At 44.7% G+C, this 27,999-nt stretch overlaps 1 protein-coding gene across 1 annotated transcript in view; it reads left to right on the forward strand.

The window, feature by feature from the left end:
• The window catches only part of LOC144768973 (piezo-type mechanosensitive ion channel component 2-like), a 700,333-nt gene that overhangs the window by 177,309 nt on the left and 495,025 nt on the right, over positions 1-27,999 (forward strand). The window contains exons 11-13 of the mRNA XM_078652965.1: positions 7,464-7,576; positions 20,683-20,946; positions 24,679-24,790. Coding sequence (XP_078509091.1) covers positions 7,464-7,576; positions 20,683-20,946; positions 24,679-24,790 — 489 coding nt within the window. The remainder of the gene's footprint in view (positions 1-7,463; positions 7,577-20,682; positions 20,947-24,678; positions 24,791-27,999) is intronic.

Genomic DNA, 27,999 nt, shown 5'->3' on the forward strand with positions numbered 1-27,999 from the left:
ATTTTATAATTTCTAAATGTTTAATTCTCAATACTTGCTGTTTGCAACAAATGCATCCAAACCCCTTAAAGCCACCTTTTGTGTCTTCGCTCAAGTTCACCATGGCACGAGGCACAAATTAAAGGCCACTTCTTTGATCAACTCTGAGTTTCCACCCATATGCCAAATTGGTGGAATGAGTGATGATATTCATTCTTACTCTGTGGTTCAAACTGGTAATCAGTGACCAGTTTACATAACTAATCAAAGGAGCCTTAATTTTTTTTAATGTCCCTTTTGTCAGTGATTTCATGTCATAAGGACACAACAAGGACCTTGCTGGATGCAATCCTTTGAAGCTCACTGCCAGGACAGTGTAGACCACCACTTGCTCTGGGGACTTCACAGGAAGTGTAGGGAGGAACCGTATCTTCCAGGGTAGGACACTGCAAGGACTACATGGGTGAAGAGAAGCTCCCACAGAAGTAGAAGAAACAAGCATTTACAATGCAATGGTTTTGCCTTTGTTAAAGTTAGAGCTATTGGCATTGCTCTTGACACTCTGAAGCTCCACTCTGAAGCTCCACTCTGAAGCTCCACTCTGAAGCTCCACTCTGAAGCTCCACTCTGAAGCTCCACTCTGAAGCTCCACTCTGCACTCTGAAGCTGCACTCTGAAGCTCCACTCTGCACTCTGAAGCTCCACTCTGAAGCTCCACTCTGAAGCTCCACTCTGCACTCTGAAGCTCCACTCTGCACTCTGACTCTGCACTCTGAAGCTCCACTCTGCACTCTGAAGCTCCACTCTGCACTCTGAAGCTCCACTCTGCACTCTGACTCTGCACTCTGAAGCTCCACTCTGCACTCTGAAGCTCCACTCTGCACTCTGAAGCTCCACTCTGCACTCTGAAGCTCCACTCTGCACTCTGAAGCTCCACTCTGCACTCTGAAGCTCCACTCTGAAGCTCCACTCTGCACTCTGAAGCTCCACTCTGAAGCTCCACTCTGCACTCTGAAGCTCCACTCTGAAGCTCCACTCTGCACTCTGAAGCTCCACTCTGAAGCTCCACTCTGCACTCTGAAGCTCCACTCTGAAGCTCCACTCTGCACTCTGAAGCTCCACTCTGAAGCTCCACTCTGCACTCTGAAGCTCCACTCTGAAGCTCCACTCTGAAGCTCCACTCTGCACTCTGAAGCTGCACTCTGAAGCTCCACTCTGCACTCTGAAGCTCCACTCTGAAGCTCCACTCTGCACTCTGAAGCTCCACTCTGAAGCTCCACTCTGCACTCTGAAGCTCCACTCTGCACTCTGAAGCTCCACTCTGCACTCTGAAGCTCCACTCTGAAGCTCCACTCTGCACTCTGAAGCTCCACTCTGAAGCTCCACTCTGCACTCTGAAGCTCCACTCTGAAGCTCCACTCTGCACTCTGAAGCTCCACTCTGAAGCTCCACTCTGCACTCTGAAGCTCCACTCTGAAGCTCCACTCTGAAGCTCCACTCTGAAGCTCCACTCTGAAGCTCCACTCTGAAGCTCCACTCTGAAGCTCCACTCTGAAGCTCCACTCTGCACTCTGAAGCTCCACTCTGAAGCTCCACTCTGAAGCTCCACTCTGAAGCTCCACTCTGAAGCTCCACTCTGAAGCTCCACTCTGAAGCTCCACTCTGAAGCTCCACTCTGAAGCTGCACTCTGAAGCTCCACTCTGCACTCTGAAGCTCCACTCTGCACTCTGAAGCTCCACTCTGCACTCTGAAGCTCCACTCTGCACTCTGAAGCTCCACTCTGAAGCTCCACTCTGCACTCTGAAGCTCCACTCTGAAGCTCCACTCTGCACTCTGAAGCTGCACTCTGAAGCTCCACTCTGCACTCTGAAGCTCCACTCTGCACTCTGAAGCTCCACTCTGAAGCTCCACTCTGCACTCTGAAGCTCCACTCTGCACTCTGAAGCTCCACTCTGCACTCTGAAGCTCCACTCTGAAGCTCCACTCTGCACTCTGAAGCTCCACTCTGAAGCTCCACTCTGCACTCTGAAGCTCCACTCTGAAGCTCCACTCTGCACTCTGAAGCTCCACTCTGAAGCTCCACTCTGAAGCTCCACTCTGAAGCTCCACTCTGCACTCTGAAGCTCCACTCTGCAGCTCCACTCTGCAGCTCCACTCTGCAGCTCCACTCTGCAGCTCCACTCTGCAGCTCCACTCTGCAGCTCCACTCTGAATCTGCAGCTCCACTCTGAATCTGCAGCTCCACTCTGAATCTGAAGCTCCACTCTGAATCTGAAGCTCCACTCTGAAGCTCCACTCTGAAGCTCCACTCTGAAGCTCCACTCTGAAGCTCCACTCTGAAGCTCCACTCTGAAGTTCCACTCTGAAGCTCCACTCTGCACTCTGAAGCTCCACTCTGCACTCTGAAGCTCCACTCTGAAGCTCCACTCTGCACTCTGAAGCTCCACTCTGAAGCTCCACTCTGCACTCTGAAGCTCCACTCTGAAGCTCCACTCTGCACTCTGAAGCTCCACTCTGAAGCTCCACTCTGCACTCTGAAGCTCCACTCTGAAGCTCCACTCTGCACTCTGAAGCTCCACTCTGAAGCTCCACTCTGCACTCTGAAGCTCCACTCTGAAGCTGCACTCTGAAGCTCCACTCTGAAGCTGCACTCTGAAGCTCCACTCTGAAGCTCCACTCTGCACTCTGAAGCTCCACTCTGAAGCTCCACTCTGAAGCTCCACTCTGAAGCTCCACTCTGAAGCTCCACTCTGAAGCTCCACTCTGAAGCTCCACTCTGAAGCTCCACTCTGAAGCTCCACTCTGCACTCTGAAGCTCCACTCTGCACTCTGAAGCTCCACTCTGCACTCTGAAGCTCCACTCTGAAGCTCCACTCTGCACTCTGAAGCTCCACTCTGAAGCTCCACTCTGCACTCTGAAGCTCCACTCTGAAGCTCCACTCTGCACTCTGAAGCTCCCCTCTGAAGCTCCACTCTGCACTCTGAAGCTGCACTCTGAAGCTCCACTCTGCACTCTGAAGCTCCACTCTGCACTCTGAAGCTCCACTCTGCACTCTGAAGCTCCACTCTGCACTCTGAAGCTCCACTCTGCACTCTGAAGCTCCACTCTGCACTCTGAAGCTCCACTCTGAAGCTCCACTCTGCGCTCTGAAGCTCCACTCTGAAGCTCCACTCTGCGCTCTGAAGCTCCACTCTGAAGCTCCACTCTGCACTCTGAAGCTCCACTCTGAAGCTCCACTCTGCACTCTGAAGCTCCACTCTGAAGCTCCACTCTGCACTCTGAAGCTCCACTCTGAAGCTCCACTCTGCACTCTGAAGCTCCACTCTGCACTCTGAAGCTCCACTCTGCACTCTGAAGCTCCACTCTGAAGCTCCACTCTGCACTCTGAAGCTCCACTCTGCACTCTGAAGCTCCACTCTGCAGCTCCACTCTGCAGCTCCACTCTGCAGCTCCACTCTGCAGCTCCACTCTGCAGCTCCACTCTGCAGCTCCACTCTGCAGCTCCACTCTGAATCTGAAGCTCCACTCTGAAGCTCCACTCTGAAGCTCCACTCTGAAGCTCCACTCTGAAGCTCCACTCTGAAGCTCCACTCTGAAGCTCCACTCTGAAGCTCCACTCTGCACTCTGAAGCTCCACTCTGCACTCTGAAGCTCCACTCTGCACTCTGAAGCTCCACTCTGCACTCTGAAGCTCCACTCTGCACTCTGAAGCTCCACTCTGAAGCTCCACTCTGCACTCTGAAGCTCCACTCTGCACTCTGAAGCTCCACTCTGAAGCTCCACTCTGCACTCTGAAGCTCCACTCTGAAGCTCCACTCTGCACTCTGAAGCTCCACTCTGAAGCTCCACTCTGCACTCTGAAGCTCCACTCGGAAGCTCCACTCTGCACTCTGAAGCTCCACTCTGAAGCTCCACTCTGAAGCTCCACTCTGAAGCTCCACTCTGAAGCTCCACTCTGAAGCTCCACTCTGAAGCTCCACTCTGAAGCTCCACTCTGCACTCTGAAGCTCCACTCTGCACTCTGAAGCTCCACTCTGAAGCTCCACTCTGCACTCTGAAGCTCCACTCTGCACTCTGAAGCTCCACTCTGAAGCTCCACTCTGCACTCTGAAGCTCCACTCTGAAGCTCCACTCTGCACTCTGAAGCTCCACTCTGAAGCTCCACTCTGCACTCTGAAGCTCCACTCTGAAGCTCCACTCTGGCTGAACATAACAGTCTGCAGTTTCACACGTTACATTTGTGTTAGCTGCATTACGTCATAATTTATTGTCAAAGGCTGGTTCAAATATGTTCTTTCAATGTTTCAAGCTGTTTTCAAGCGTTCACGCTTTAGTCAGCCCACTACCGAGCAGACTGACCCGGACCCAGCCCAGTCCATCCAGGGCTTTCAGTGGCATTCATCACAGTGTCTCACCGGAAGGCGGGCATCAGAGAGAAGCGGGAGGGGGCGGGAAAGGGGGAGGAGAGAGCTGACGACGGCCGGCCGGAGCACGAAGGCGGGCACCAGGAAACAAGCGGGAGGGGGAGCAAGGGAGGTGCCGGCAATGCCGGAACAGACTCGGGGGCGTTCCCGGCGTCGCGTGACGTCGGCAAAAGGGAAAGAATGTCGGGAACGCCCCCGTGTCTGGTCCGGCATTGACGGACAGGCCCCTCGTCCAATGGCAAGGCTCCATTTACGGAGCCAGCCAATGAATGAGGAGGGCCGACCCAAAGCACACTACAATTCTCATCAGGTTTTCGCCTGCGCGAAAAAGATGCGCAGAGCGCATCTTTTTGGCGAGGCAAAACCTAAAAAACGAGTTGGGAGGATACTGAGAATAATGAATTGAGCGTCAATGTACTTGTGTTGTCCCTTCGCTTGCACCCCAGACAAAAGCCAATCATGCCCAAGTAGAACCCGCTCTCAGATTATTTTTCTAAGCAGATTTTCTGACCTTAACTTTGTTCAAGTGTAACAACTGCAAGGGACTGCCTCAGCCTGAGGTCTAAATTATGGGTAAAAGTAAAGACAAATCAGAAATGCTTAGTTGGTTGTATTGTGATTTGTTAATGAGCATGGAGACACTGGCAACACTTAAACAAAAGGAACTGTTTGTATCTAGTTTAGAAATACGATTAGCAATAGAGGATCTATATTACTCTTTCACTATGGATATGCCAGATATGGATGTATGACATTACAACGCATGCTTTTACCACACATGCTTTTACACCGCAGTTTTTACAACGCATACTATTACAACACATAGCGCTTTGGGGTGCTGGGTAGTGAATAGTTTAATTTACTATTCCAACTCCAGTCCCCGTGGATAGGAGGGAAGGTGTTGGATAGTAAATTAAATCTATTCCCTATCCTAGAGCGCCCCCCAGCTCAATGCGTTGTAATGGTTTGCGTTGTAAAAGTTGCGATGTAAAAGCACTGCGTGGCAAAAGTTGCGTTGTAAAGGATGTTTCCCGCCAGATATATACATGTAATTTGATTAGAATGATGATGATAATGCCAGAAAGTGTCTATGAGGATTCATTGGTCAGGGAGGGCTCTCTTGGGCCTAGATTGTGCCCATCAGTGACTATCCCATTTAGGTCTAATTTGTAAGACTCGTAATGCCAACCGGATCACATCTATCTGCCAGAACGCACGGTACCATTCTTCTGTATTCATGTTTCTTTTCAGCAGTCTATCATGGCACGACCCTAAAGTTTTATAGGACCTAATATGAGTTCTATGCACAATTGACCACTGGCACACAGTTGTTTGTTTAGTGGCAAAACCACCATGCATGATGCAGGTTCACTGGATCAGCCACACAGTGAAGCCCATCACAGAGTGCCATCTTTTTTACACCACCAAATGAACAAACAAGAGAAAGATCTGCGTACACGCCTGTCTTGCTGTGGGGTTTGAACGTCTCATTTTGCATTGTTTTTTTAAGAAGCTCCTTATATGTCTAAAAGGCATACCCTCCTAAGAACTGGCATGGTACAGCTGCCATTTTTACTACGAAGAGCAAGCGGGAAATAATGAATAGGATAAACATTCTCCTGACATCTGGACTTAAGCACACTAAGCTCTGCAGTGGCATTAAATCTGCAGCCAAGACTTCCATCATGTTCCTAGGTATCCAGATGTCCGCACGAAGGAGGTTAGGGGACCCTGGCCATTGGGTCCTGCACGCCTGGAACTCCTACTTGATTTGCCAATCCTTTAATACTATAAAAAATATGAATTGCTATGTAGTTTGGATGAGCTTTTTGATTTCATACCGAGATGACAATACTTGTGAAGCTGAGTAGGTTCAGCTCAATGTATGATTAAAAAGACAAAGTACTTAATTTATTTATTAAATATGGAGTTTTATATAGTGCTAGCCTGACCCGAGGGTATAGGAGAGCTTCACAACAGCTTTTGAGCACGATTCATACAATAAGCAGTATTCTACATATATGTTCGGCAGTCCAAGTGTGCTGAGCAGCATTGAGGTAGTATGTAAGTCCTGAGATAACCTCATCGAGTGCACGTTGTCTTGGGGTTGATACAATAAAGCAGGATTCTACATAATAGGTTCGGAAGTCCAAGTGTGCTGAGCAGCATTGAGGTAGTATGTAAGTCCTGAGATAACCTCATCGAGTGCACGTTGTCTTGGGGTTGATACAATAAAGCAGGATTCTACATAATAGGTTCGGAAGTCCAAGTGTGCTGAGCAGCATTGAGGTAGTCCATGAGTCCTGAGATAACCTCATATGGATCACGTTGTCTTGGGGTTGAACCAATTAAGGGGGGGAGGAGCAGTTGGGGGTCAAATAACAGGGAGGATGTAAGTCTTAGAGCTACAATGTCAGGAAGAGACGACGAGCAGGGAATGGCGTTTTGATGGCTGCTATCCATTCGGGAGGAAGCGGTTGAGGAAAAGGACTTTAAGTTGTTTTTTTAATTTTGTGAAGGACGGGATAGTCCTGATACCGACTGGGATGGCGTTCCAGATTTTGGGTGTGTTTCTGGCGAAGGACCGTGCAGCAGTTTTTTGTTTGTTTTTTGTTTTGTTTGTTTGCTTAATCACTACATTGATGCCAATGGATGTTGGCAGTGCTTTCACGTACTAAATCCATTTAATGTAATATTGTTACGTCTACCGCACTTAATTTTTGTTAATCCCTAGTTATTCATGGTACAGACCACTATTGATTATTATCATGTTTTTTTAATGTTAAAGATTCTTGCCCTAGAGTTTGATGGATTAGTTACTCCATCACAAATGTGAATGATGCCACGTCTGCCTTATTACAAGTGCTATAGAATATAAGGCACTTGTAATAAGGCGGACAGGATATCCGTCATGTTTGTGATGGGGTAGCCTGACTGTCAAACTCTAAGTCAGACCCTTTGTTTTTTGACTGCAGCATATTCATACAATTCTTTTCTGCACATATAGTCTGTCAATAGTTGCAGTGTGACTTAATATCCATTGAAATGTTTCTTCCAGAGGATGACGAGCCTTCTGAAGCACCGAAGCAGGAGAGCAAATCTGGTGGTTTGGCTGTCTTGGGAGAGTTTGTTATGCGGCAAAGTTATGTGAGCGCCTTGATTGTGATGATGGTAGGAGATAGCGCCTCTACAACTTGTATATACACATTTCAGTATCAACATATTTTTGTGACATTAACGCACACGCAAACATACACATGGGTGAGATGGTAACTCCTCACTTAAAGACGATGTTCAGTAAAAAGAAGCCCACCCTCCCCCATTTTCCAGTAAGACTCCCCTCTGTGTAAAAAAAGATAATAGTGTTTAGTAAAAAATCTGTATATGTGCAGAATTACTACATTCCAGGTCAGATGACGTACATGGGAGGATGATTTAACTTTAGATATAAAATTAACCTCAGATTCCAGTATGTGTTTCCAAACTACTTTGTATTTGTTTTTGTTTTTTTGCTTTTTATTCTTTAACCGGATGTTATGGTGCTCTCTTGGCATAAGTAGCTCCATTTCTACTTGGACTGCGTCCATGCCAATGAAGCATCCAAATAAAGTAAAAGAGAAACAAAGGTTGTCAAAGCCAAAAGATCTGGCCTTGGCTGACAACCCACAAAGCTATTGGCTTTTAGAAAGATTGTGTATGAACAGGCTTCCATGCAAGAACGGGGTTACCCATTCTTTCTTATGAAAAAACATCTAATCAAAGATGGCTGCCCACATATGAGCATAAACTGGCTGCCATATTTGATGTTTTTAAATACTTTATCAGTGTTTAGTGTTTTGAGATGACTATGGTGTAAAAAGTGCATCAGCCATATAGAAACATTAAAGAATGATAAAATATTTGAAAAAATATTTAAGAATTGCTTTCCGTTGTGCATACTCATGGGCAGCTATCTCTGAATGGTTTTGAAATACTTTAGTGTTAAAGAAGAGCGGTAGAATACCTTCTAAGATGGTTGTACACTGCATTGCCCATTCTTAATGCTGCAAACTACAAACAGCAGACAGGGGGTGATAGCAATATAAGGGGAGTTGCTGGGAGTAGGCGAAATAAAAAAAATGTCAGAGAGCAAAAATAATCATAAAAACTATGACAGGAGTAATTGACCCGCCGTCCCTGGCACTGAAAAGGACTACTTTTTAAAGGATGTACACGTTGTGCACAAGCATGTTACTACATTCACAATGAGGAGAGCCAAATGGTCGGCAAACCCATTGTCCCATTCTGTGTGCTGTTTTGGGTAGAGCCAAATCTGAATGACAGCTTAACAGACCAATGGAGGAAGAATGCTTTAACTTAGTACCTCATTCCGATGTCGGTGGGACCGACACATGCGTGTTGTCGGTGTCGCTCCCAATGACATATATGTCCGTGGTCTGCCCACCGCATTACAATGTGGTGGGCGGAGGGACTGTTTGCTGCACTTCTGAGCCCACCGGTGCATCAGAAAGTACCCTAATTCCCTAATGATGGCAGAGCCAGGCTTGGCTCCAGCATCAGGAGTATGATGGCACTTTGACAGCCTTTTCATGTCAGCCTTTCCGACATGGAAAGGCTGTTGGAAAGTGTCTTTGTGGGCTCCTAGAAGGGCCCCTTTCCCCCCCTGGCCCTCTTCTATGGGGCCAGGGGAGCACCAAACATCCATGCACCGTGTGGCAGACACCACATGGTGCCTGCCACATGGTGTGGGGATGTTTGCAAATATCCATTTTTCAATGGAAGCTTGTGCTGCGGGCCTTTTCTGCCCGCCCCATAAGCGTCCATTGTAGAATGGATGTTTATGACTGCCCTTTGGGCGGTCGCAACCTAATACTGAGGTCAAACCGCCGACCTATGGTCGGGTAGTCTGCACAACATCGTAATGAGGCCCAAAGTTCCTCTGTGTAGATATATTTCATATATTTGTTTTTAACAGAAATAAAAGTCTGACATAAATGCAAACACACTATAGGAGAGCACTGCATAATATTCAGTAATAATAACCTGGTAGGATCTCATGGAACCCTGGTAATATTTTGTAAATGTTGGGTAATGGTGTTCAGGCTGATTTTGCTTTACAGTAAAAGATAACCAGATTCAATTTCTCATGCAAGAATTCTTCCTCAAAATTCTTATGCATGCTACATGTTTATTAGAAGAACTATCCAGATATTAAGTCACACCAAAAAACCAATTAATAGGCAGCACAATAATCATCAGATTTTCTTATTCTACTTCAGGTGTTATTTTGTGCAAGATTATCCCACCCCCGTAGTCAGAATATCTGCTCAATCCTCTGTCCCATTGTCAGGATTCTGTCTCATCATAGAGGTGCCATCAGGTTTTGGACGAGTCTGTTGGGAAACACTGGAGAATAAGACAATGGATATCAAAATGACTTGAACGCTGGAGAATAAGACAACGGATATCAAAATGACTTGAACGCTAGGGGCCTGATTCACAAGGGTAGCTTAGCCTCATAGCTGCTTCGAACGTTCCGCGCCAGTGCGGAACGTTCGAAGAAACAGGCGGGCCGCGTCGACCGTTGGTCGTTCGCAGCACCAGCCAAGTAGTGCTCGTGACGGCCAACGGCCGATGGGAGCACTTAAGGGGTTACACTTTTAAGAACTTTCACTTTTGAGTAAGTTTACTCGCAGTGTAATTTAAATGTCTCTACCAGGTGTAAAGACCTGAGGGCAAATCACAAAGGTAACTTAGACTTGTGAGTAATTTACAGTTATAATTTACTCTTACACTTTTGAGAAACTTTACATTTGGATTATGTAAGATGAGTCGGTTGTAAACGCTTGAAAACCGGGCAATGGAAACTGAAAGAGTTTGAACCCTGGTGGCCACCCGCAGATTTTACTCATTTCCTGGTTTTAAATAATTTCCAAGGTATAAAGGATAGACACAGTATGTAAGGGTCAAACATTGAGCTGATGTTTGTCAATATTCCATCAGTTGTTGTGGCTCTCAGTCCTATACTAGTTTGTATCTGTTTATTAATTCCTCATGCTTGTTGTTTTCTTCCTATTAGTTTCCCTCCCATTATTGTATGTGTTACACTTGGGGATGCTTCCAGATATCCTCCCTATCTGATAGAGACATCAAGCCTTGGATTCCTTAACTTAGAATATCCCCAGGCATCAGACTGGATCCGGAAAACTTTCTGCAGCAGCACCTCTGCGCGCCGGGGGCAGCGCCGCACTACTCCTCCCAGACTTCGTCCACGGACGTGACGTCAGTGGAGCCATGTGTTCCCTACCCGGCACAATGACATCAGTTTTCTTCTTTTCCGCGTCCCAACGCGGTTCCTGGAAAACCAGCGGTTCCTTGGCCTGTTTTGGGCCTTCTCGATGCTGTTAGTGTCACGGAACAGTGTGCAATGCCTTCGGGCTTTAAGGCGTGTGAAACCTGTGCACGCTAGATGTCTGTCACGGACCCGCATGCTATCTGTATGTGGTGCGTAGGAGTGCACCCCGACTCCAAACAGTGCGATGCCTGTCAACAAATGAAACCTAAGTCCTTGAGGGCGTGTTGTATGAAATTGCGCCGCCGTTCTCCCTCTCTGGATCAGGCCCGTTCCTGATGCCGTTCCCGCGGACGTCGTTCAGAGGCATTAATACTGGATATAAACTCTCTGTTACAACATCCCTTCTCCATCTTTTCTTTTGATCTCCTCGAGTGTCAAATGGGTATCTGGGTAAAAATCCTCTATTAATTCTTCTGCCTCCTCTGTATTTCTCTCGTTCAAATGCCTCAACTTCCCATTCCTCCAAAGTCTCATACTTTGTTAACCTAGGATGTGGTTCTAATTAATTCATCCTGTTTCCCAAATTCTGAAGTATCCTCACATTAAATGTACCATGTTATGGAAAAGCTAGAACACCATCACCTTTTGTATATTCCACCCAATTTTCCAACCATACACACGTATGATATCCACTTTCCATCATCATAAAGGAAGCAGTCGTGTTAGGAGGTCGCATAAGAATTCCATCCCTAGTTACTATACGCTTGTCCTGGGTAAATAAATTCTTGATCTTATTAATCGATTCTTGTAACTAACTAATTCAGCCGGTAAAATCCCAAAAACTCTTCCGTATTTTCACAAATCCTATTTGTTAATACTCATCCTATACCAGCGCAACTCACACCAACAATCCAATTAGGTTTCACTACATATCCTTATCCACAACCAATACCAGCATGGTACTTGGCTACTGATCAATCAGAGCTCACAACACACCCACGTGTCTGACCAATGCCAGCGCGGCTCTTTGTGGCATCAGTATTGCTCCTACTACTGACCCTCCCTTTAAAATCTATGTAACAAAACAAAGGCCAATGCTGAAAAACCTGACTATAACATGACCATTAACCACAACCGCTGTTGATGAATCAAACAAAAACAGCCTGCTCAACGTATAGCATCATGTGAGATTTATTCTCTTTCGTCGAATTTTGACTTTTTTAGCACAAAACTTTTTAGTGCATGGGAATACAAAGAATTATTATATATAATATATACAAACATAGGCAAAAAGTACAAAAAACATTTCTCACACGCCCGCTGTTAGAACCATTACCAGCGCAGCACTATGTGACGTCAGTATGACTCCTGCTACTGACCCTCCCTTCACAAGGTAATACAACAATGTATTTTCTAACTTTTCTTTATACATTTCTTAGTAACAATGTACAAACAGCGCTACTCTGTCTGCTTTGCTAACTCAAAGATAGTTTCTTCACTCGCTTCAAAGAGAAAGTACTTTCTGTCACTACGAGTAAAAAGCACTGTTAGCCTTCACTTAAGCTCAGCAAGGACCTATTACTCTTCTAGGGATACTCCTCCTTTGGGTAAGACCAAAGTTTCACCGGTGGGCCCTTTGCTGTCATCCACACTCTAATAGTATACGATATAGTCCCTAATATAACACCTACAGTCCTGCGTAACTTTTAGGTATTATGACAACAGACGAGTAACCTACTGCAGTGTGATTTCTTTACCACACTGTTCTAAATTGCGTTTCCAGGATTTCCAGGTATCTCTGTACCTGTACTTCCAGACAACATAGAACACAACACTAAGTCTTAGTGTTAAACATATAGTTAATAATCAGTAATCAATATTCAATAATCGATATTTACCAAACTAATCAATAATATCCGTCGCTCTGCTACCAGAAAAACTGATCCAGCGAAAGGCCAGGGATGAACAATTCACAGTCAAGGAAAAATTCAATGGGCCCATATACACAATCAAATTTGCTGGCTGTTTCACTGGGAGTCAAGTTTTGTAATTTCACTTCAATCTTGATTAGTTAACTCACTTGTAGACATGTAATTATTTGAGAAATGTATTCAATGTCTAACTAATCTTCACAGATCAACACTCTTCCTTTAGTCGATGGACCATTAGTTGAGTAGTTGATGGGATATTAACAATTAACTAACTAACTTACAAATCTTAGTGAAATAACCACAGGCTCTGTGTAAGATTCAATTAACTTTATCTAACTCTCAGTCATAAATGAACGCTCATTAGTACAAATTCACAGTGCAAACTCCATCAACCTTCATGGGATAGAAAATTAATTTACCAATACATTCAATTCACAGATTCATTCAACAAATCAATGCATTAAGAGTAGATAGATGAAGAGACAAAAGGCATAATAAATCATACATTTGCAAAAGATATACAAATTTAAGACAGAATTATAGTTACCCAATGGTGATAACGGAAAACCAACCCTCTGGCCAGAGGACTGGTGGAGGTCCCCTGATTAAGAATCAGGAGACAAAATCAATAGGACAGGATCAGGACAGGGCAATACTTACTAAACTTCTCTACAGACCCGACGCACCAGGGCGTATCCCTCTCTTACACGCTATCTCCCTCCGCGATATTCTGCCGGAATCTTCAATCTAATCAGGTTGTCTTTCAGGTGTGTATCTCCCCAGTCTATTCTCTCTTTCCTCAGCAGCAACTCTTGCCTCTCTCAAATCTTTTCTCTATCAGCATCGATTTCAATCTCGAATAACTCACTCGCTCGTATGCATGTCTCTCCTTACTTGCAGTCTGTTCTCTACTAATCTTTAAGTCACTCTAGTTATAGTCTTCATTCCTACCCTCAAAAGTTGCAAATATCGATAGAATAGGGACTTTGATAGGACAGGGGCAGGGGAGTTGTCATCACCTCATGCTGTCATATTCATTTTAATAATCATCTTTTGTTTTGACTAACCCCTCCCCTTTAGCTCATTCATAACTTTATTTAACTTCATCCCATATATCTAATGTTGAAATCAAATAACATTTTATGTGCAGTTTCACAGTCGAGAACAACTTTCGCACTACTCTTGTCCTTGGATCTTGGCAGCCGCTCAGCCACCCGGTCATGGGGTCACATCATGACTTCGCTGCACATGCATAGCTTTCCTCCATCTCGCGGCCATCTTTTTTTTCCATTGCGTACTACAGTAGGCCCAAAGGTACACTATTAATAAAGGAATCATAAACAGACGTTAATTTCTCAAATATATGATTTTCACTGTTCACCACCCCCTTCTACTCTATCCCATGTTATTATCTCTTTCTTTAAGCGAAAGCATTCGCAGCAATAGCTCTCTTTAAATTCAGGCAAGCCTATGCCGGGCATGCGGTGCCTCAAGACCTAATGTTAGTAATTCTTGCGCATGCATGAGAGTTTTTCCTCTCAAAACAGGTTATTCACGTTACCATGTATGTAATTCTGGTTCACACATGCGCAAAAGCGTTTTCCAGATTAAAGCAGGTTTTAGTTGCGTTTTATTTTTTGTTACTTTAGCTTGCATACAGCTCTCTTCTCATATGTAAATGTTGTGTCTATATTAATTTTGTTTGCTGTACTATTTCTACCGATTAGTACTGTTAATGAGGGATTAATTGGAGCAAGTTTTGATTTCTTGAATCGATGCTCCATCAGGTAGACTTTCAGGTTCTTCCCTTTGCTATTGAACAAAGTTATTTTCTTCCTCCATCTGCAAAGGAAGACTCCAGGAAAGATAAATTGGTTCTTAAATGTAGCAGCACATCAAATAAATCAGATCCTTATGTAAAGTGCCCTCTCCTCTCTTCCTCAGGTTCAACATCATCTTGGAAAAAAAAAATAACTTGTTGAACTTTGGGTGATGAGCGCCTCTCCTTTGCAAATCACCCATCACAGCCTGCTCCTTCTTCTGCTGCAAGACTCCCAGTAAGGAATCCAACCCAGAGCAGGGTTTGCTCATCCTCTTCATAGTGGATGAGGCTTAGAAATAATTTTCCACTTCTTGGTGCATGGTTCTTGACGACTCAATGTCCACACAAGTAGCACTGCATGAACGACAAGCTGGGTTGACCTTGCAGGGATTTGCCGTCAAATCTCCAACCTGTGCCAAAGTTAGTAGCAACAACCCCTCTCGTAGTGCTCTCTTTTTGGAAGTCAAAACAATCATTCCCTTGGTCTGATCAGACACTTTCTGCTTTGACCAGCAACCAAGGGAATGAAGTATTGTGCCCCATGCAAGTCTTGCAGGATCCCCCGCCAATTTAATCAGGTGAAGGGGTGGTCGAGCAAACTGATAAATATGAAATTCTAATTTAGGGATCAACAGATTATTTCAGTCAAGACCAGCACTATAGCAGGTTCTAAGGGGCTCCTCATGAATTTAACAAGCCTCAGAACCCGCTAACTCTTGGCTCCAGGTAGAAGGACCCGACTAGCAAAGGCATATCATTCTTTAATAAAGATCACTAAGCAGGTCCAATGCCAGAAAAATGAATGAAATTAAGTTAAAAGAACACATCTTGCAAGAGTAATCACGCTCGATTCAACAAGAGAAGCAAAAAACAGGAAGAACTGAAAAAGGCTTCCTCCTTTACCAGCAGAGCAGTCTACTCTAGAGCAAAAGGAGAAGCAATATTGGAAGGGTGGTAGCTCTGTTGGTTAAATTAAAAATGTCTGTAGACGCAGATCATAGGAACCCAAGTCTTTTTGTGGTCCTGCAAAAAAATGTATGGGGTAAATAATTCTGACTTTTACAACTTTGTAAAATTAAAGGTAGAAATCTCAAAACTCGCTCACTCTCCTTATAAGAACCCGTCTTGCATTTCATTAATCAATGAAGTCAGAAAAGGAGGTCATGTGGTCTCTAAAGTTTACGAAATTCTAAAACCATCGCATTCCCAACTTATACAGGGCAAATGGGTGACTGACTGGTCTACTGACAACTACTTTGCACTCACTAAGGTGGACTGGTTTGAGATATGGTCTTCCATCTTCTTGAAGTAAATCACACCTAATCTCACCCAGACCAAATTTCACTTACTATATAAAACCTTTTGGACTCCGTCCCGACCCTAGCAGAAGGTAAATGCTGGAGTTGCAAAACGAATTTGTGTTCCCTTTCAAATATGTTCTTTTACTTTCCACCTCTAAAAGACGTCCCGGATGGAATATACGCCTACATACATAACATATTAAAAGCGACGCCCCTTAAGATCTTATGTTTTACTGTTATTGGACCCTCTATAAATAGAGGCAACTTATCCCTTGATAAAATTGACTCATTACTGCTAGATCTTATGTTTACCTTAGAACACAAAACAATATTGAATATTAAGTAGTCGGAAAGACCTGCAAACTCTCCTACTTACACGTGTTGGTAGTGGCAGAGGTACACCAGAGAAGCGGATCGAATGTTAGTGCAACAATATCCACGGATATCCGCAAATTCCCTCATTTGGGATAAACGTGATGAATAGTTGGAGCAGGTTAAGCCACCTTGACCTCATTCTTTTTTTTTTTTTTTTTAAACCTTTATTGTACAGAAGGCGCACACAGATACGGGCCTACAACCCACCGGGCCGGCCACCACAATAAAGAAACATACGAGGCAATACAGGAGAGACAACAGGATTTCTAAATAGCTCATATGAAAGGTAAAGGCAACAAGGCTTTGAGTCGCCATCACGGACAGAATAAAAGTAGGTTAATTTTATAACAGAATAAAGGGTGTCACAGGATAATGTCAATCTGTAAAGTCCAGAGGGCCGTGGCGGGCCGTGAGCAAGCCGAAGTCTCGAATACAGGAAAAGACCAACAGAACAATACATTTTGGCAAAGGCAGAACGTGAGTCCCACAGCAAGAACAATCACAATCGCTGCTCAGCACCCACCCGCCACTATCAGGGCACAAAATAATAAAACAGCGAAAAATACGTTTACAAAACTAAAAGCCCTCCGTTACAACAACCCAAGGGAGGAAAAGAAAATGGGGTGGGGAAAAGGAAAAAAGGGGAGGAAGAGGACATCAAAAAAGGGGAGGGGGAAAGTGAGGGCGCAGCGTCAGTGCACGCCCCCCACGGCTAACAAAGCACCCAATACTAATTCGGCACATGGAACTAGTGGCAACAGGAGAAATGAATGCGTAGTAAACCGTGACAGCAGACATACCAAAAGGGCCACGCCAGCAGAAACACCCCGGGGGGCTACGTGCCGACACCGCGCCACGAAATTAGGGGATACATAAGAGCCATAGAACCAAAAAGAGGAACAGGGAAAGATACAATAAACAGACCCCCCCACCACCCCGCACAGCCCACCCTGCACCCCTGCAGAAGGCTATGGCCTACCCCCCAGCAGCGTGCCTGTCGCCCTAATTAGAACCCGAAATATAGAGAAATATAAGAAAGAAAGAATCACTTAGATTAAAAAGGGGGGAAGGGGAAACAGGGAAAAAACAGCGGGAGAGGAGCCACATAATCAAAACCCCTTCAGCTCCCACCCCCCCGCCCGAAAATACTTATAGCCCACGGGAAGATAATAAACACACGGATAAACTCCAGGAACGTAAAGACGTATCAAACATAATCATACAATTATGAACGGATCACCCAACCATACCACAAAATAACAGTCCACAGAGGCAAGATCAGCTCAACCCTGCCCTCGTTTTTCGCAAACTGTAATCGTCCAGCGCACCAGGGACCAGATCACATAAAACAGGAGGTGAAGAACAGGGAGTCGAATCAAAAATACACTCAAGTTGTAGCGATCGTGACCCGGATGATCCAGAAAGTACAGCAACCACTTCAGGCAAAGCAGGCAAAGTTCCGATGAGAATACGGAGAAAGCCGGTCCAGCGGCACCGTCACAGGATCTTCGTACGGCCATGTGAGGCAAAAGAGGAAAAGGAGACCCATCGAGGTCGGTCCAGACGGGATCCAGCCGGGGTACCTCCGGAGCAGAAGGAGGCACAGGACGAAGAGGGGCAGCGGACCCCCGCACATCCACACCATCAGCAGCCTCCAGGTCCACGACCTCAAGGAAAGTTCCAGCAGCACACAACTGAGATGAAGCCGCATAAACCGAGGGGGGTCCGACAGGCCCAACAAAGGGACCCCCCTCCAGGATAGCGGTTGGTGCGGTCATGGGTGCCCCCCAGGAGCGCAGGGCGGCGAGGATGTCGCGGAGCGTAGGCTCACCTTTACAGTATTCAGCAAACGTGCCGCGCGGCGGACTCGCATCGCCGGTCCCCGCAAGGCCGAGAATCATGGGGCCGGCCGCCATCTTAGAAGCCCGGCGGGGCCGCTGCGAACACCGACCCCCGCCCGGATATCAGCGGGGCAAAACAGGATACCGGCAACCACCAGCGGAGGTGCCACCAGGGCAGGAAGGGGAGCCACCAGAAGAAGGCGATGCGCCGGCACCCCACACGCCGCCGGCACCGTTTTCCGAGTCCGGGCGGAGGAACTCAAAATGGCCGGGCCGGAGAACAAAGGGGAGACGAGCCAGATGTACGGTCAACCCCGTCCATGGAAGTCAGCTCCCCAACATCAAGCCGCAGGACCGCCGGACCAGGCCCGGGAGGCCGCAATCGGTCTATTAGCACATCGGCCCCTCCGACCGACTCCACACCACCACCAAGGGCCGGCCACCGCACCCCGTCCAGCCCGGGCGCCGCCAAGGAGTGCCAGGCCCGGCCGCTCCGGAGGCCCCGAAGCAGACAGGGGCGTAACTCAGGATCCGTGACACCCAGGAATCACCGGAGCAAACGGTAAGTGCCTGTGAGTTATCGTCGTTCCACTGCACATCGTGGAATACTTCCCGGGGCAGGATAAAGTACAGGATATTTGTTGCAGACAGGAGAGTGATCGGAGCCGAGTTAAAACGCGGCCATCTCGGACGCGAGCTTGGCTCCTCCCCCCCTTGACCTCATTCTTAATGTATTTGCAAGTTTTAGAAGATGTTGTTCGTAGACCACTACAACCCTCGTGAGACTAACTTACCCACACTACCCTTCATACACCTAGTTTTAGGAATCCATGATAATGGCTGTTTTTCTCTTTTTTTCCTTGTGTAATACTTACATTCCATTTCTTTACCCTTGTGTGATTTCATATCAGATTGTGTTCAGTGATACCAGCAGTGCAAATTCTGATGCCCTACAACGTATATAGCAAACACAAGGAGATGATGGGCGGAGCACTGAAACTTTTCAGACACTCACCCCCAGTCACAGATCTGGGTTGAATCTATCATCATTCTTTAGCTCACTTCGCCACCCCAGTTCAGACCTGGCTATGTGCAAATCAGTCTTGACCCTGTGTTTCATCTGAACAGTCCAGGCTGAACTGCCAAGCCATCATCAGCCAGGCTAGTTTGAATCCAGTGGCAAAGTGAGCAAGGGACCCACGTCTGGGCATACCCTGCCAACTTCTTGTGTCTACAACGTATATAGACATGACTTTAGCTCTCTCTCACATACATACAATGATCATATTTTCTGTACTGTAACAAATCCAGCGGTATAAAACTGTCTCCATGCACATCAACCTTTGTTGTCTTTTCACGTATGTATAACCTACATACAATACTTATTAGATGATGTGAGATGTAACCTAAATTGTTTTATTCACTTGTGTTTTTATAAAACTCAATAAAATACTTTGACATTTAAAAAAATTGTATTGGCCATGCCAAGGAAGACTGATGAAGGAGTAATTCGCTTACAAGTGGGAATTATGTCCCTAGTGTGAGGCTTAGAAGTAGAAGAAAACGATATAATGTGCTCATGGAGAGGTAATACGGTAACGAAGTGGGCAGACATTTTTTAAGCAATAACGGATCTTCTATTCGGCCGCAAGGAATTTAGGAGTCCCAGGGAAAATGCTGTAATACATACTCGACTTCCCATAGTTGCACTGCCATTTTAAAGGTCATTTCTTGCAATCTAGCGCCCTCTTCTGGCTGTAGTATGCAGTAGCTGCCTAAAGTGACCTAAACGTAGTTTCGGCCCTGGGGTACAGGATACTGAATGATCTTTAAGACCAAATAGATTAAGTCTGACCTTTGGGAAAATAAAGTACTAGCAATTAAATAATCAAAAGAACAACCGAAAATAGAATTTTAAATGTCATATTGTGAAATTGTGGGCCTTTGGCCTTATACATTCCATAAAGCTCTATAAACACTTTGCACATTTTAGGAACTTTTTTAATTGGAAGAGAAAAGTGGAAAAATATGCCGTACAGAGAAAAACATGTAAATAAACTCTTTGCTGATTTCTTTTTGGGCATATGTTGGAAAAACACAGATTGGGTTTCTGGAAGAGCTTTTCCCCACAAAAGAAAGAGAGTTTAATTTGCTAGAGCTACAAGTAAAATCAATTAAACATGGATCAGTTACGTGAGATTTAAAAATTGCCGCTGCCATCCAAGTGTCCTGGCTAATTTCTAGTTTCTCCTACCCTGATTATTTCAAAATTAAGTTGTCCCCCCCCCCCCCTTAATCCGCTTCAAATGTCTGAAAGGCCGAGTTGGTTCTCTGCAGCAGGCACTCACTCACCTTACCCTTCCTGCCTCAGAGAGTTTCAAGCCTACTGCATCGGACTGATACATGGACATAGTTTGCTCGCCTCTATTGCGCTGAGTATCTTTTGGGTTGTTCGTAGCTAATTTTCACTTTCACGTCAAAACGTCTGTGGCAATTGTGTTGTCCAAGCCACGTTTTGAGCATAGTAACCACCTTTCCTAATTCACATACATTGCCCCTTCGATGCCTGTTGTGGTTTTTAACTGGCTCATCCTGTGTACCATGGGCCAATAATCAGTTCTCTCGTGACATGGAACTTCAATACTGTTAGACTGAACATAGCAAATGCACGGCCTTCTATTCAGCTCTCGCTGTATTGCTTGTCCTTTCCAGGTGTGGAGCATCACCCACAACAGCTGGCTGACCTTCGTCCTGCTGCTCTGGTCCTGCGTCATTTGGATGATGCGCGACCGCCGGCGCTACGCCATGCTCAGCGCGCCCTTCCTGGCCGCCTACGGCACCGTCCTGGTGATCCAGAACTTCTTCGTGGGTCTGAACGTCACGCAGGACGAGCTCTTTCCCGGCGTCCCCACCTCGGTGCTGATAGACTTTGACCTGAAGCCCTACACCAATCCCTGTGCGCATCTCTGTGCCAAGGTGAGTGCGAGTGTTTACTGAGGGGTTCATCCGGGCACTTTGGAAAATGGGTGCTGCACAACTAATGCGGGGAAGTTTGTGAGCCAAAGAACATACATTTTATCATTCAGATTCTCTTTGTTCTAGTAAAGAAACTGTCCAAACCACCCACTTACGATCGAATCCCAGAAGTAAATCGCTGAATGATTTGCATATGTATATCATTTCCAAGTGTTTGATGGCATGCACGATGGCCTTCTCATGATATGTTAAAGCAGTTCTTTAAATCCCTAAAAGTGAAACTCCAAGGCAGAGGTGCCACTTTGGCCGTAAATGTTTGGTTGAAGTTGACCTCCTTTCTAGGTGCACCTCGGGTCCAATATGTGCAGTCTGGGGGCTTTGGTGGGCGGGCGCATCATCAGCTCGAGTGTGTTATCCCCAGGGATAGTTGAGTGCTGTACCAGAGAGATGGATTCTTATCCCACTGGTCTTGTTATGGTTGTATGTCAGCACAACGCGGGCTAATACCACGCGTGCCATTACAACGCTGTTTTTACAACGCAAGTCGTAGAACATGAGCGATGGGACCCCCTCAAATAGATAGATTGTGGCCTAGGAACAGAGGGGAACAAGAGTACACAAAGAGGAAAGAAGTTCCTACAGTGGCCATATACTTCAATTGTGTGTATACATCTATAAGTATCCAAAAGCAGTGACAGAAAAAGATAAAGTATAAACAAAGTTTATTCAAAAAATATTTAATTTTTCTTTTTTATAAATATACATTCATATAAATACTGTTGTAAATCAAAAAATTCAATAGACAATACATCTGTTAATTGAGAAAATTCATAAGAAACACAAGAGAATCATAAAAATACAACAAATAAAGAATACCCCTGGAAAGCAATCATACTAAGCAACTCACTCACGTGCTACCAGTCATACTACATACACACCACATACATAGATGGAAGAAGGAACTGGATTCCAATTAGCAAGGTAACAAAGCTAATGTAATGCAAGGGCACCAAGATGTAATTGTTGGCCCTTGTAGCGGGTCTACGCGCGTTTCGGTGGATCAAGCCACCTTCATCAGGACCTTGTTCATCGTATTGTGCAGAAACCAGGGGATCAAACAACAAAAGTGGCCTAAAAAAAGGAGATAAAACTGTCACTGTCACATACGCAAACAAAAAATTATTCAAAGGACATTTATACATTCACTGCTGGGCTGTGAAGCGAGAGCTCATCACTGTGGCTACAGTAGTGGAGTCTACAATTTGATATGGCAAGTATAAGGATAGGAAATGGTAGTGTACCTAATCTCGCTTCACAGCCCAGCAGTGAATGTATAAATGTCCTTTGAATAATTTTTTGTTTGCGTATGTGACAGTGACAGTTTTATCTCCTTTTTTTAGGCCACTTTTGTTGTTTGATCCCCTGGTTTCTGCACAATACGATGAACAAGGTCCTGATGAAGGTGGCTTGATCCACCGAAACGCGCGTAGACCCGCTACAAGGGCCAACAATTACATCTTGGTGCCCTTGCATTACATTAGCTTTGTTACCTTGCTAATTGGAATCCAGTTCCTTCTTCCATCTATGTATGTGGTGTGTATGTAGTATGACTGGTAGCACGTGAGTGAGTTGCTTAGTATGATTGCTTTCCAGGGGTATTCTTTATTTGTTGTATTTTTATGATTCTCTTGTGTTTCTTATGAATTTTCTCAATTAACAGATGTATTGTCTATTGAATTTTTTGATTTACAACAGTATTTATATGAATGTATATTTATAAAAAAGAAAAATTAAATATTTTTTGAATAAACTTTGTTTATACTTTATCTTTTTCTGTCACTGCTTTTGGATACTTATAGATGTATACACACAATTGAAGTATATGGCCACTGTAGGAACTTCTTTCCTCTTTGTGTACAACGCAAGTCGTTACAACGACTTGCGCTGTAAGCGTGGAATAGTTTAATTTTCTATTCCAACTCCAGCCCACGTTACAGTAGGGAAGGTGTTGGAATAGAAAATTAAACTATTCTTTGTCCAACAGCGCCCTCCAGTGCAAGTCGTTGAAACGACTTGCGTTGTAAAAACAGCGTAGTAATGGCAGCGCATGGTAATGCCCGCGTTGTAAAGGCTGTTCCCCTCTTGGGTAATGTCTGGTGCCTTCTGTGCTCACTCTAAGAAATATTTCCTGAGTTCACTACATTGCATTTGACTTCTTTAAAGTAGGGAGGTGCCCACTGAGATATAATCTTGTTTGACTTAAATATGATGATGATGAAGGCAGAGGCTAGTGAAGGTCGGGTTAATAATAACACCCACCTTTCGCCTTGAGAAGTCTCTTACATGAAACAACGTGGATAAAGTCAGGGTGTCCCTGAATGCCACCTTGCCATTAACAGACTTACTGGGATTTGGAGTTAGTGACAGTCAATCAGATTCCTCTGAATGAATTTTGTGAGTGATAGTATGAGCACTAAGCTGCAAATCTACATTCAAAACTGACATTTTAGAAGGGTGTGAGAAAGATGGGGACAAATTCGGCTCATCTATGTGTTGCGGCATTACTGGTCTGGGATTAGTCAATAAGTCAATTTATTTTCCCATAGTTTGTCACTGGCTCATGAGCTGGGTGAGTGGCAGTAACTAGAGTTATTGACTGATTGTTGGAAAAATCAGTAAACTGTTCAGATTGGTCTTGTAGTCTTAGGGTAGTGGCGTGGTTGTTGGTAGCTTTGGCTGTACCAAAGGTTTGTTTTGGGTGGCTTTTGACAGAGCATCCTATGCCTGGTCCATTTACATTCTTTCAGGCTTTACACCTTATTTTTGGCAATTCTATTATTCGCAGACTTGAAATTTTTTTAACACTAGATTGACTTTTTACATTTATATCTAATAATGTGTTGTTACTGGGTAACACCGTCACTGTGCTGAATGCTGTACAGAATTCAAGAGTTGTGGCTCAGCAAGTAACAGTAAACTTGTCACTGTTACAACAACGGCTGAAAAGGTTAGCTTCTTGATTTGAATATGTAATGTAGTTATGTCTGGTGTAGTCTGAGGCTGCCTCCTGTAGCCTCAGACCGAAGGAGGGTGATGAGGGATGGTGCTGTTGCCACAGAAGGAGCCGCTTGGTCATGGCGAGGGTAGGGTTGGCCCTGTAGCTTTGATGGAGTGTCATCACGATAAAGCCGGTGTGCCCTCTAGCCTCAAGTGGATGCTGTTGTACCTTACTTTGGTTGTGCTGAAGCTTCAAAGAGAGCCTGTTTTACATCTTGGGAGGTTTTGTGGTCGCAGATAGAGCTTCTGATAGCACAGCAGGAGATGAGTCAGGGCCTCAGACAGAACCGCATTTTACATCATGGGGATATTGAGGTCTTAGACGTGTCATCTTTTACATCCTAGGGGTATTGTTGTCTCACATGGAGACTCATGTTTACATCATGAGGGTGTTGAGATCTTAGAGGGAGTCTGTTTTTCACCATGGGGCGTCTTGTGGTCTCAGATAGAGCCTCTCTTTGCCACGTGGGAATACATACATCTTAAAGTATGCCATCTATAACACAATAGGTTATTTTCTTTCCCTGGCCGAATTTCTTCTATTTCCATAAATGTTATTGGCCATTAATTTCTTGTTGAGAATTTTCTGAAATTTGATGTTATTATTTTGTTAACATTGTGGAGCGCTATGTCATGGACTGCTAAATAAATATAATAATACATTTTATGTTGCAGATCTTCTATGCATTTACGTTCTGGCTTCTATTCCGACAACATCTCATAGAAAAACAGAGGGAGATGGAAGAGAAGGCGAAGCCTTTGAAAGAAGTGAGCGTTGAAGGAACCGGTAAGGGCAGAGCTCAATGTCACAGAAGGTATTTACAATGTATAAGCCACATTCGTAATATGACCTAATGGGTTTGCCTTTTATACAGACCGTTTGTACTATTCCTTGGTGTGTATATTTAAGTTAGTGCCTGCACTTGAACAGGCCAGAGGGGGATCTAGCCAAATTAATGTGCTGAGACAGACGGCCATAGTTCTTTTATGTTCATTAGAAATGCCTCGGGTGTAAACGTGGAAACTTTGGTGCCTCCACCCACTGATATTTTATATTGTAAGAGATAATCAGAGTAACACAGTTGACTTTTATACAGCAAATCGTTCCAAATGCCTAACAATGACTATAGTCATGTTTCAGATTTTTGTTTGTCCAAACATTTAATTTATTATGAAAAAAAGATGAGGCGAACATCTTCAGCACAACATACAAAGAATTGTGTCCTTGTGAGGTGCTAGACCTGACCTGAACATCATTTGCCCCCCCTCGTGTCCTTGTGTGGTGCTAGATCTGGCCTGAGCATCCTTTGCCCCCCTCGTGTCCTTGTGTGGTGCTAGACCTGGCCTGAGCATCCTTTGCCCGCATCCCCAACACAGGGGCAAACTGGGATGTATGTCAGTACTACGCGATCTTTTAGATCGCGGTACATGACAACGCTGCCATTACAATGCAAGTTGTTACAACGAGTTGCGTTGTAGGGCGTGGATTGTGGAATATTATAATTTTATATTCCAACACCAGTCCACGTAACAGTAGGGAAGGTGTTGGAATATAAAATTACAATATTCCTTATACAACAGCGCCATCCAGCGCAAGTCGTAGTAACGACTTTCGCTGTAATGGCATTGTTGTAAAGGCAACGCGGTGTAAACACCGCGTTGTAAACGATGTTCCCCGACAAACTGCTTGATGGATAGCCAAACTCCAATCCAGGACACAATGTTCAGCCGCCTTCTGACATAATGAGGGACAAGATCTAGAGGTGCTTATGTGTGCCTCCCTTGGCTGCCAGTACACAATGTAGTGTAGTATACTAAATAGAAACCACTAACGCACCCTAAAACTCTGTCCGTTTGGTATCACTACACTGAATTTAGCCACTTCACTGACACCAGCATTGTCTATGCAGTTACAGTGAGCCTACAACAGACCCTGCCCCTAAACCTGACTTCAGACACTATCCTCTCTTTCACCCGAATCCTAACTCCAAATGTCATGTAACCCTAGTTTAACCCTAATTGTAACTCTGACCCTACCTCTAACCAGAACCTTAACCCTTTCCTTAATCCTAATCTTTTCCCTTACCCATGGCATCATGGAAGTGTCCATGTGGCAGCATTCGTGCGATAGGGTGTTAACGTTGTGGAGTCAATGTGGACTGCTTGTGTAAGTGAATCTCAATTTTGTGAGGACCATTTTGTGGTATCTGTGACAAAAGACTGTTAATGTTCAATCAGCCAAATCACAAAAGGAGGGCCAGAGGAGATTTAGAAGCCAGCAGGAGTTAACTCCCCAGTATAGTAATGTGAAACACAATAAAACACCTGGATTCTAGATAAAAAAGCGAGAAAAATGTTGAGGACAGAATAACTTAGCTGAAAATTAGTATTCCTTTTAAAGGACGATATCCCTCACCCACCCTACGTGGCATACTTCATCATCAGGAACCTCCTCACACAATAATACCTAGAAATGTTGTGGACTACAACCTCTTCACTGAGAGGGAGGAGCACAGTGGATGTTTTAAGAGGTATAATAAATACCCTTTAATGTGCTTGGGGTGGCGAGGTAAGCAGAGCTTAAAAAGAAAAAGTTTGATAGTAAAAACTGCCTCCAGGGTACGCAAACACCTTTATTCATGCGTGTCTGGGTCAGGATTAAAAAGCAAGACACTGCAGGAGATATTAAACCTGCTGGAGTGTGTCACCAGGATAGGTAAACATGTTTCAGCCTCTAGCCATCAATAAGGTGTTCGGGCATTCATCAGGACCTGTAGTGATAGTGCGCCTGCTTCAAAGTTGTGCTCAAAACAATATATATATATAATGTTAAACAATACAAAACTGTCTGGTGGTTCTGTGAGAATCCAAAGGAGGGGTCCACTGTCAGTCACCTGTAAGAAAGTATATGTCAAAACATATGTACAGATTAACAGCTAGGTTATAATTTCAAAACAGGCTTGTGGTGGAAGAAAGCCACCAATGCTACAAACACAGTGGAGTGTAGCTCACCAGTCCTTGACACCCATAAAGCAAAACCCATTAACCCCGCTGAGTGCGATACAACAGAAACAGGTTGTGCGTGGTGCCTCAACTCGGGCCATGGCGTGGTACTCTATCCTACACATCATTATAGGAGAGAGTAAAAAAGAAGAAAAATAAAAAGAAGAAAGGGCAAAACCTGCAGGTATTTCAGACTGAAGATAAATGTAGAAAGACAAGTAGCCACAGAGATAACAATTTCTAATGAAACAGAAATGATGTTGTAAGAATATGTAAGAGATTCCTCTGGGAGCCCTTAAAAAGGGCGATTGTGGAGGCCTGTTGGACCAGACAACCAAGAGTCTTACATGCAATTTCCCAATAGTGAAGATGCAACCCATATTGATGTGATACCTCCTGTTCCATTACTAATTAATGCATTAGTGCAGTAATGAACGAGTATCTGGTAACAGTGCACATGGGGTCAGAGTGAATATGTAACCACACATAGGAAACCGGATAAACCATAATGTTTCTTGGACAGAATCTCTGTTTATGTGGGTACAGTGAGTGCTCAAAAGCACCTTGTTACTCTATAGAAGGTAAAGGAGTTAATTAAATCACAGGCGTGCAAGCCTTTATGATTTAAGAGTGATTACAAAAGCCTCTACTGTGTGCTCTTTGGAAGGAGTCGCGATATTTGATGGCCCCAATAGTGTGGCTCATGGACGAGTAAGTTGCCCACAGGCTCATAATCGATGCCTCCATGGTCCGTGATTCGAGGTAAAAAGGCATCAGCATCCAAATGTCTTAGTCTGTAAGTATCCCACAGGCTCATGAATAATGGCCCCATGGTCAGTGTTCTGCAGTAGAAACGGACAGCAGTTCCCAAGTGTCATGGTGCATCAAAGACGATGAAAATGAATGTAAAGAGGAGTGTATCAAGTTCAGCCCGGTAGTTTACCTGTCGATAGTTCGAGTCCAGCAGCTTCCGACACTGGCCACGGCAATGAG

The sequence above is a fragment of the Lissotriton helveticus genome, chromosome 7 (genome assembly GCF_964261635.1).
Source record: "Lissotriton helveticus chromosome 7, aLisHel1.1, whole genome shotgun sequence".
NCBI classification, from domain to species: domain Eukaryota; kingdom Metazoa; phylum Chordata; class Amphibia; order Caudata; family Salamandridae; genus Lissotriton; species Lissotriton helveticus.